Raw genomic sequence first — 11367 nt, forward strand, 5'->3', positions numbered from 1 at the left:
AGACCTGTGTTTTAACCACCTGTTGTCCTCTAAAAAGGTAGAAGACACTGTGGGTTATGTTGAGATTGATACAGCTTCTGGTGGCAATGTACTCTTCTTGGACAGGCTTGAAATTTCACTGCCATACGTGAAAATTGCTGGTTTTGTTTTTTCACAAGAATGAAAGCCTCGATGTCCATGCAATACTCTAAATGTTTTCTGGGGAATGCTTGAGAGCCCCTCCCTGTGTCTGCACTGTGTAGAAATCGGATTTTGCAGCTTGCTGGGGTGACACATCCTTGTCTGTAGTGCTCCCTGCATCTCATTTGCTAAGCATTGCTGTCTGCCCTTGCTTTTAGGTTGGCAAGTTGCTCTTTCCACCAGCCTTACAGAGCCATGAAAATACACTTGCCTGCCCTCAGCACAGGCCTCTGTGACAAAAGAGATAATGCTGCCCATCAAAAATGACCCCAGGAAATGGGAAAGCAGAGATTGTAAAGCTGCTTTTATAGCCACCCTCTTGGCACAGTGTCCGTTGCTTTTGGTTTCTCCTTTTTTTCAGTATTAGAACCCAAGAAGCTAGGGGTCTCTTTAATATAAAAGCATTGTGTTGATCCTGTGTAATGAGCTGGTTTTGTGTTTCACAAGGTTAATGGCCAGCAAAGACCTTCACTCTCCAAGGGGAAGACCAGCTCCTATTGCCCACATAAAGTTATCTCATGAGCTCTAGAGCAGTGTACAGAACTTTGTCTGAAGCATTTGTTCCTAAGGAATCTCTTAAGGGAGACAAGAAAAGAGGCAGAAAACCAACCAAACAAACAAAAAATCTGTTCTTTTAATGTCCGTGTCTTATGGAAGCTTGCTCTGTGTGAAGTTGGCAACCCCAGCCCCGTCGTGTTCTGTCATTATGTGTTTAGCAGTGTTTAGTAGGACACCTCAAATAATTCACACTGGGCTTTTCAGGAATTCTTCTTCACCCCAAGTTGGATGTATTATTTCAAATGTTGCGATTTCCTGTGCAGTACCTGTTGTGGGATCCCTTTTCCCCTGAACTCTTAACAATCTTGTGTGCTCAGTGACGCTCACGCTCTATCATCTTTTTATAGAATTACAGAAGACTCTGCAGTGACAACATTTGAAGCGTTAAAGGCTCGTGTCCGTGAGTTAGAAAGGCAGCTTTCCCGTGGGGACCGCTATAAATGTCTCATTTGCATGGTGAGTAGCACTCCACTTGTGGTAATGAATCAGAAATGTCTCGGTATCTTTGCTGAGGAGGGGATAAGCTTTTCTCCTTCTTCGGGTGGAGTCGGGGAACTTGTCTTTGTCCATGTACACCAATTAGCCTTCCAAATTAAGGTGCCAGGTCTTTTTAGCAATTGAAATTTCTGTATGTATTACATGCTTCCACTGATATTTGTAGCTGTCCATCTGTATCAGGGCAAGAAAGCCCCAACTTCAGAAGACTTTCAGCCTACCTATAGGAAACTCCCAGATACCAGTGTCCTCCTCCTGCATGCACAGATTTACATACATAGGAGAGAGCAGAGTCTGGGATCTGAGAGCCACCATATGATTTGAGAACAGGAATGTTGCCTGAGCATTTAAAAGTTGGCCATGTCCTGGTTGCTCTGTCGTGATGCTGTGGCCTTCTTTAAGAAGGGCAGCAGCTCCCTCTGATGGGCTGAGCCTGCAAAGCTTTGCATCTTCTGTTTGGTTTTTATTCTGCTGACAGCAGGAGAAAATTCTGCTTGGCAGAGGGCTCCCGCTGCAACTTCAGCTTGATGCATGGTGCTCTCTCTCCCAGCTCACGGCTTGTAGGTATGGGGATGCAGTCCCCATCGCTCATCCCGCAAGGGTGACAGCTTGCTGCTGATTTCCAGAGGTATTTTAGCAATGACAGAAAATACTAGGCATGTCTGCTAAAATAGCAGCAGCATTCTTGGGATGTAGTTAAGGTGTTCCTGCAGAGCTAAGAGTTGTGATAAGGGTTAATCTTTCCCTGTCACTGGTTTTTGTCTGATCCGGTGACCTCTCTGATGGGAATAATGGCAGGTGCCCACAGCAACTTCAGATGCTCCTGCAATAACTGCTGAGCGAGGTCACCGCTTGAGTGGATTATGTGCTTCCAACAGGAGATGCCAGAAAGATGGACTGCAGGAGACTTTCTGCCTTTACTACATTAACATTACAAAAATACAAACTTAATATGACAAGATTTTTTTTGTTTTAATACAAAATACAAGGCAACGTTCCCCACAAAGAAAGGTGATGTGATGGACTTGAGGGCGAAGAATCAGTAGAACCCTGCTGTGGGAATAACCTGTTTCCTTCTTCTGCTCAGGACTCCTACACAATGCCCCTGACTTCCATTCAGTGCTGGCACGTGCACTGTGAAGAATGCTGGCTGCGGACTCTGGTGAGGCTCTTGGCTACTTTCTTGTTGACTTACAGACTTTTTCCTGTCTTCTGGGATACTTTATTTAAATCACCACGGAGAAAGGTGCTTTTTGTTCTGTTTTAAGCAATCTGAGTGCCGTGCGTGCAGACATCCCAGTCCTTGCTGTTTAACGCCCCACTCTAGCTTTAACTTGAGTGAGTTTCATTTGAGTCATCATAACCAAAGTGGAGTCCTGCTCCTTGCTCACTCCTGGGCTGCTGTAGGGACAACCATTGGTCATGTAAGAGGTCTGTGCCGGGGACAGCCTTGCTTTACAGTAATTTCATGTGGAGCATCCATGCACGGAGGTAGAGCTGTGAGAATGGCGGCCAAATCCACTGAGATTCATGGAATGGGCAACTTCTGAGAAACCTAATATTCCCCTGGAGCCAAGGGAATAATCTTCAGGACAGATGATATGGAAGGAAGCTGAATTTGAACCTATATTTTTCAGAGTATTTGAAATAGCCCTGTGCAGTTTTCAAGTGCTACGTGATTCTGTTTGGAGGATTGGGGACTACCTTGAGCATTGAATAGGTGACCCAATGCAGTAATCATTTATACATGTACTAAAAGACATCAGGTTAAAATTTAAGGTGTTACTAAATAAAGTGGTTTCCTTTCCTTTGTTAAAACTGTGGGCTTTTTAATCAGCTTTTCATTTTCCCTGCGCAGATGATTTTCAAGCTTTCATTTCATTCAGGTTGAGGAGTGGAAAATAGTCAGTTGTGCTCTTTAGTTCTCCTGCTAGCAAGATGATAGTTGAGTTGCAAAAAATGTAAGGGAATGCCACTCCTAAAAACTGTTCCTGTAAGGCATTACGAAATCTACTTTATAGAACACATTGTGTGCTTGGAATTACGATTAAGCCAATCATGCTCCTTTAAATCCTGCCTTTTAAAAGTCTTGTCCAAGAAAAGTTACCAGGATGGTGAAGTGCCTGTGGGCTTGAGTACTAATAGCAACTCAATAACTTGGCTATCCCTTGGGCTGTGTTTTATAGCTCTTCAGCTACACCCCATCACTATTTAGATTATACAAGCTTTTGTAAACATTCTAGCAGCATGTTATAAAAGACACATATGTGGGTACGTAGCTGTGAGGTGTTTGGATGAATGCATGCTCTGCCACCTTTGCTAAGCGAAGAGTAATCTTGTCCTTCAGCGGTGCGACAAGCAGAGGATAAAACACTCATTTCTTTTAAATTTTCTTTACTCTGAAGTCTTTGTCCTCTCCTCTTCCCAGCAGCTTTAAGTCATCTTCTAAATCTGTGGCACCGATTTCAGGCTGTTCTTTAGGCTCAGCAGCGACTTAGTTCAACTTCAGGCCCCTTTGTTCCATGTACAGTGGTCACAGCTGCTCATGAGAACAGGGAAACCCCACTCCGGGTGCTCAGGGGTTAGCATTTACCCTTACAGAGGGGGAGCCGTCTCTCCGCTAGAATTCCGTGAGGAAGGTGGGGATGGAGCTGGCTGTGCGCTCTCCCCATGTGGCTCTTCTGCTGACCAGGCGGCCGGGATGGGAATAGTCCAGCAAGACATCATATTAGGACTTGGCACTTGCATAGGGGAAGCAATTAATAAGTGGCTACTCATATGTTCCCCAGTCCTAGCCTCTCCCTGCAGCCCCCAATTTATTAAACCAGGCCTTTTCACAAGGCATGCTTGCAGTCCCTCTCCCGTCTCAAAAAAAAAAATCTCACAGCCTGTGTTCGCATGTTTCTAATGTAACCATTAAAATGTAGCCCGAAGACAGCAATAAAAACCCTGGAACGCCTTGGTGCTTTTGTGTCTTGATCAAAGTCAATGTGTGTAATCTCGTTAAGACTGCCCTCCTTCCCCCCTCCTTTTTTATGAATTTAATGGCATACAGCAGCTGGGCTCAGTGTTTAATGCTCACCAACCTGCATTGTTCTAATTAAGGTATCTCCTTTTATTTCGGGCACAAAAGAGACTCTTGTGTTTTTTTAACAAGCGAGGAGCTGTGGGATAGTGTGTGTAATAATCGCTGCTGTTACCTTTCCCTGGGTATAAAGCTGGCTCCCCAGTGGGGCGGGAGGAGGGAGCCTGCGCGTGCAGCACACATGGAAAGACTTGGCTGGGGGAGAGGGGCAACATTTTTCTTCAGTTGTGCAATAAACAATTTGTTGGAGTTAATAGGAGTTGGGGCGGGTGGGTTGTGTCAGGCTTCCGGCCCCTTTTGAACGTTCTGGAGATCTGCTCTCCCTGCTGGTGGAAAGTCCCCTTTCTCCTGTGCGCCTGTGGTTTATATGCCCAGACGAGATCTAATATGAAATTAGAGCGTGAGTGTGTCTGAGAGAGAGAGAGGGAGGACCGTGTGTTGAAGAAGGCCCTGGAACTGAAGGCTCAGAGCGCCTGGGAGCACTTCTAAACCTCTGCAGGGTATTGAAGGGAGGTAAAATTTGATGCTCACATTTGTCTATGGACCAGAGGAGGTGAAGTGTTTTTTAAAAGGTTTAATGTTTCAACATTTTCTAGGATATGATGCTACAATGATCTGAGCATCTCTAGTGTCCTCTGACTTTGGTGGTGTCTAGGGCACTGATGAGGATTGGATCTTTAAAGCACTTAGGCTTTCTGAAAATACAGTTTTTGGACTTTTGGCTCTTGATGTCTAATCACTAATTATAACTTTTCTGTTGCTAAGGGAGATGGGGAGAGATTTTTAACCGCCAACGCTACAAATGGCTGCTGGACTTTCTAGCTTAAGTACTGTTATACTAGAGCTCAGGGCATCAAACCACCTCCAAGTTCCGGGGATGAAACATTCATCAGAGCAGATTGTATCTCTAGTTCCTGTTGCTGTGTTGGATTAACAAGAAGGAAAAGCTGGGGTTGCAGAAGGGACACTGGAGATGGCTTAAGAGAACCCAATCATGGTGCTCACTGAGTTAGCCAGCGCTTCAGCACTGACAGAAAGTGCTTGGTTAGACGGTCCTCGTCATGGTGACCATGGAGAAAGGGAGAAACCATCCCTTTACGCAGTGTCAGGACATGATGAGCTGAGTGGTTTTCTTTCCTTCCACTTGCTCTGTGAGCAGAACCGGTCTGCCTGAGGGCTGCGGTCCAGGGGACGGAGGCTAAAGGTGTGCTGTACGCTGCAGGCAGCTCTGGGGTTGTAGGCACAACAGGAGTGGAGACAGGGAGATGGGTACAAGAATGTGTTGCTTGATGCCATGTGATCGTGCCTGGGGTCCCAGGAAATCTCATTACCTGTTTTGTCAGCTGGGTTTGTCTGCTGGTTTTGTATTGCTGTGTCAAACCACACTCATGAGCTTGCTACTCCCTACTTGCTGGTTGTCTGGGGCACTCAGCACAGTGATGTTTCTCATTCATCCATCCTCCATGCAGAGAGCTAGTCGATGTCTTCAAGTCACACAGAAACTGGGACACCAGCCTGGAGTGACTTCCCTGTGATCCCTTTTGGGGACGCCTGAAAACCCTGAAAAGGTTCATCAAAAACAGGAGGGGAAATGGTGTTGCAGGAGGGAGGCTTAGCCTGGGCACTGGGATGTGGGGTTCATTTCCCTGAACATTGACTGTCCTCGTGGGGGGTGTCTGTCCTCAGCTGGTTGTTGGTCTGCAGCCCTGAGTCACTGGGATGTGGGGGATGAGTCTCCCTCGGGAAGAAGTTTGTCTGCCCCTTCTGTATCCTTTCCCATTAACCGAGAGGGACCCTACAGCTACTAGAGGGTGGGATTCACGTTTTCCTTCCCCTGGGAAGAGTGCTCTGACAGTAGAGATTGGCAATCTGCTGCAGTGCTTTGCTGGGGAGGTTTGGAGCCTCCAGCCTTGGAGGTCTGTGAGAACAGGTTTAATGCATGCCCTTCAGCAGTAATTCAGGTTGAGGTGATCTCTCAAAGTGAATGGGTTGGTGAGTTCTTGACGTCCCCATGAGCTGTGGTTCTGTGATCCCCCAAACCCTGATATCCTTCCTCATGAAGTAAATGGAGTTAAAAGCTAAATCAGGCTGTTGTTTGCCAGTGATGGAGCTGTTGGTGGGTTCAGGGGCTGAAAGAGGGCAGGTTTATTTGAGCAGGTGCAGTGTGCTGAGTTTCCCCCATTGCCCGGACAGACAGATCCAGTATTTCCAATGTGTATTGGCTTGTATTTGCCTGTCTTGGGCTTAGTTGAAAATGACAACTGCAAGAGAAGGAAAAAAAATTATTTCTAAAAAGCCTTCCTCATCACAGAATATGTTTCCAGGGGATCCATCGATAGATATGAACGCTCTGCAGCTGACACATTTATATCTTTGGTAGATTACACTACTGCGTTCTTAGCCTTGTCACTTTTTCTAGGCTATAATACCATACACCCCATGTGGGCTGGAGTATTTTTGTAAGAAGCAGCGCAGACACAGAGCAATCCTTCTGAGTGATTCTTTAGTGCTTCCAGCAACATGGGGACCTCCTGAGTCAGCAGCTGCATGGAGGATGCTGCACTTGATCTTTCATGATGTTCCTATCCTCCATGAGGTTGTCCAGTTATTTATTAACATATTTCAGTTTTGGCCTCCCGACAGCGTGTGGTGGTGAGCTCCTCTCCTGATTGCTTTAACCCCATTACCTGACAACTGGAGGTACCCCACCATGGCAGTGGTGAATGGCTGCTTCTCTGGGAATTAGTATTTGCAGAGAAGAAGCTGCCACTTCATGTGCAGGTGTGGATGGGAGATGGGGCTGTTGCCTTGGTTGAGAATTGGATCTTGGAGTTCGATTCATCTCCTGGCAGAAGCTGACTCTTGGTTTGGGTCCCTCCTGTCATCTCTCTGGCTTGGTTTCCCTTCCTATAAAATGGGCAAGCTTTGAACCCAGGTTTGACAGTGGCACTGTGTAGGCGAAGTTGCTCTGTGTGTGTGTGTCTTTATTCTCTGTGCCTGGTAGCATGTTCTGCTTGGAAACTGCCCATTTTTAGACCCACAGGACAGCAGGAAGTGCCTAAATCCTTCCTTTTGAGTTTTCTTGCTTTAGCCAATTTATAGCAGACGTCATGCCATTTTTTTTTTTAAGAGGCAACTTTAAGACAAAATACTGCAATCCTTCCTGGCACCATGTGAGCCCTAATGACTTCTCAACCTCTCGGCTCTCGTTAATGTATTTTTCAAACTACTACCCCAAGTGATTAGCCTGTATTGTGGATCAATCACTTGCCAAATTTTAATTAAGAAAGGAGGAGAAAAAATAAACTCCATCCTGGTTCCAGCCCCTTTTCTTTGCTTTGTAACAGCCCTGGAGCAAACTTCTTGCAGAAGAGTTTTATAAACCCCTCAAAACTGGGGTTTATAATGGAAAAGCTGAGGTGGCCTTTACTCTAGCACATGCAGCTATAACACATCAAGGCTTTTCCATGAAGCTATGATGAAAGGAGCAGAAGGACCTGGAAAAAAAAGAAAGAATTGGCCAACAGGTGGGACTTATTATTCCACAGCATTTTTATTTCAAGGGAAAAGTTTAGTAACCCCAGCTGGCAGGTGAGCAGTGGGGGAGCAAATGCTTTTTCATTGTGCCTGTGCCAGCATGTGTGTGTACAAGCTTATGTGCCTCTCTACAAGAGAGGAGAGCTTAAATGCTAGTGCCAATAAATGTTGTACACCTACACCAAAAAGTCAGATGTAAGGAACAAGGTTCTAAGCAATTTCAGTCTAAACAGAAAAAAATCAGGACTCAGTTCTGAATTTAACACACATGCTGATGTGAGCAGAGGATGACAGTTTTATTTTTTTAAAGAAAAAAAGAAAAAGGCTTCCCCAAGCGTCCAAAGTCATCATTTTTGCTTGAACTGTTTAATACCACACAAAGTACTAGGGAGACTCAGAGACCTGGTCCCGGGGTGCCTCGTGCAGTCAGCCCACGCAGCATTCGGACCAGGCTGCTGAAGGTCTCTGAGATGCCGTTGTTCCCTCCAATGTACCGGGCTTCAGAGCTCAAGATGAGCCGTCCTTCCTGCGTGCAGGTGAAGCAACGTCCACCACAGCCCTAAATCAATCTGCAATCGGGTCACGTTGCTTTTGCAGAAAATGGGTCAAGCTGCACGTGGTTGGGTTCTGCCTTCTGGCGTGGTTGAAAACTTGGCCCCAGCTGCCCACGTGCAGCTCAGTCTCAGGTGGGGAGAGTGGATCAGCATGTGGTGTAGAAAGCACATCTCTGGGACAGAGATCCTGGGTCTGGCGGCTCACTGTTCCTGTGGTGTGAAGGAATTGCACACCTGACCTTGCTTTGCCACAAGAGAGGAACAAAGCTGCAGTCGGTTTTATCAGGCTTGTTCTGCCATCCTGTGGGCTGAGTGTACTTACAGCGAGTGCCTGCGCAGCCTTTGGTAACACAAATGAACTCACGGGAGTTCAGTGCTCTCCCCACCCACATACAGCCAAACATCTCCAACTTCAGCACAGCTAAAAGAAAATAACTGCTGAAATGCTGTTCGGTATTGCACAGGAGCACTGAGGAATTGGGGGGGGATGGTTTCAGGTCGCAGCAAGCACTTTCCTTCATCCTTTGCCCCAGACTGAAGGCAGGCTGAGACGTTTAATGGGTCAGGGGTCTGGTCCCTTTGCAGAAAGTGCCTCTCCCTGGTGCATTTTCCAGAGACAGAAGCTCCATGTACTCAGTTGGATGCTTTTTTGCCAGTTGCCAATAAGCTGTGCCATCCTGGGAAGGAGAGCGTGAACACAGATGTGTGCAGTAGTCATACTGGAACACCTTGAAGTCCCTGTGAACACTTACTTCTGCTTGTCAGGGCACACAGGGAACCTCAAAGGGGCAGCTGACAACTCCTCTCCTCGGGATGTCCCCAAATGCAGGTAGCAGTACCGAAGCAGGGTGGCAGGTCACAGTCCTGCCCTGCTGCTCAGTCCACATCCCACAAGCTGCTGCGCTCAGGGCTGCAGGTACCGAAACCAGCCCTGCTAGGGGAGAGCAGCAGCAGCACTGAACCGAACGGCTTCAGTTCTGCCAGCAAGCCCCGTGCCAGCCGGTAGGCTCTCACACAGCCCGTTGCATCCCTGTCAGCTTGCTTGTCATGCCAAGCACTGGGCGTTAGCTGCTGGAAGGGCCTGTCTGACAGCAGTGAGCAAAACTTGGGGTGCTCAGACAGAGCCTGTGCTCAGTTCTGTGCGGCAGGAGGTGGTGTTGAGGCTGCAGCCAGTGTTGACAGCCAGGACATCCCAACTTCCTGCACTGATGCTGCTGTAGATGGGAGGCTGCCTTGCAGCAGAGTCATTTTTCCCATCAACTGTCTGTCACATCTGCCAGTCTAATGGTGACCGGCTCAGGCTGACCCCAATTCTGAGGATTATTAACACCCTCTTGCTGTCAGGCTTAGTGACAGATGGCACATCAGCCCTTGTTTTATTTCACGTAGTGTTCATGTCGGCCACCCATTACCTCGCTGCAGCTCACCTTGGCAGAACAGACTCATCTCTCCAGCACCCCTGCGAGCTGCAGGGGGAACAGGACGGGGGTTTCCTTCATGCCAGCAGCTCTGGGGATTTTGCAGGATGGCTGAGGCAGTTGTCTCGCAAGCTGCCCTGAGAGGGATGGCCCAACCCCACCATGAACAGGTTCAGTCATCCCAGCTGACAACTGCCCTTGTTCTGCCTGGGTTGGGTTTCTGCCTGCTCCATGACCTGAACTGGCTCACCAGAGGCTGCAGAGGAGCAAGGGAAGCAGAGAGGAGCAGATCTGCCTGGCAGCCAGCAATGACAGTGCAGTGGGACGGGGGGCTCAGACCCATCCATCTGCAGAGACCCCTCTCCCTGGAGCTGCTGAGTTTGCGATGCATCTTGGCCCCAGGTTCCAGCCTCCTGCAGAGCTCCTGCCTGCCCAGCTGCCTCGTGCTGGGGACTGGAGCAGGGCGACAGGCTTCCAGAACAAGCCAGAAAGGTGTTGGGGCTCCCCCTTCTCACAGCTTGTGCCCGCTGTCAGGAGGGCATGGCCCTGCCTGGAGGGGAAGGGGGGTGGCCTTGCTGTCCCTGCTCCTGCACTGCTCTCCCTGAGATCGCAGGCTGAGGACAGGGTCGCATGGGTCATCCTCTGCGGTGCGTCTGTCTCTCACAATGTTTGTCTCATTTGCCGGTTGCAGGGTGCCAAGAAGCTCTGTCCCCAGTGTAACACCATCACGTCTCCCGGAGACCTTCGGCGCATCTACTTATGAAGGACCCAGCAGGAGGGCGGGACCCAGCTACTTGGCTCAGCTCATCACATCAAGGGGGAGAAGAACGACAGCAACAAAAAAAAAGACGTTTTAAAATATGAAAAAGAAAAAAAAACATACCAGAGACTCCAGACATGGACTCGAGGATATAGGAGCAGTGGGGGGCCTCGGCTCCCAGGTCCCGCGTGTTGAGACCTCCTTCAGCATCTGCAGCGGGCAAAAACAAAATCTTTGTTGTGAAGTCCCCTTTTTTAAAACCAGTATTCCCCATCTACCCCATTCCCTGGAGCTGGCTTTGCATCGCGGATGGCTCGTGAGCCCTCCTTTGGACTGTGTTGTTGACCACTCTGCGCCCAGGAGACTGGGAGAGGGACCCTTGACAGAAAGATGTTAAATAACCTGTAACTTGTGTTCTTTGTTCAGTTTTTTGTTTTGTTTTTATTTGTTTTGGTTTGGGTTTTGGTTTGGTTCTGTTTTGGTTTTTTGTGGTGTTCTAGTGATAAAAAAAGGTTTAAAGAAAAAAAAAAACACACCCAGGCAGAAATGAAGCACATGTAATATAGATTATATATGTTTACAATGTTGTGTATAAATGGGATAGACTCAAACATTACATACTAATAAGTTTCCCTTTCTTTTTTTGGGTTGTATTTTTTTTAAAGAAGAAAAAAAAAATGAGCAGAGAACATTAAACCCATATTTTTCTTGGTTCAGCAAAGTTTTGGCATTAAAGTCATTAGTTTAAAAAAAAGTATATATATACATATATATAATATA

The 11367-nt window shown here is 47.4% G+C and overlaps 1 protein-coding gene across 1 annotated transcript; it reads left to right on the plus strand.

The window, feature by feature from the left end:
- Positions 1–1085: 1085 nt before the first annotated feature.
- On the plus strand, positions 1086–11118 carry LOC104469816 (E3 ubiquitin-protein ligase RNF220-like; the record flags this gene model as incomplete). Its single annotated transcript, XM_010084518.1, has 3 exons — positions 1086–1194; positions 2321–2395; positions 10519–11118. Coding segments are annotated over 3 exons (256 nt in total), but the record flags the coding sequence as incomplete, so codon positions are not given.
- Between the last annotated feature and the right edge of the window lie 249 nt (positions 11119–11367).

Source organism: Pterocles gutturalis, unplaced genomic scaffold, assembly GCF_000699245.1.
Source record: "Pterocles gutturalis isolate BGI_N339 unplaced genomic scaffold, ASM69924v1 scaffold53660, whole genome shotgun sequence".
NCBI lineage: Eukaryota > Metazoa > Chordata > Aves > Pterocliformes > Pteroclidae > Pterocles > Pterocles gutturalis.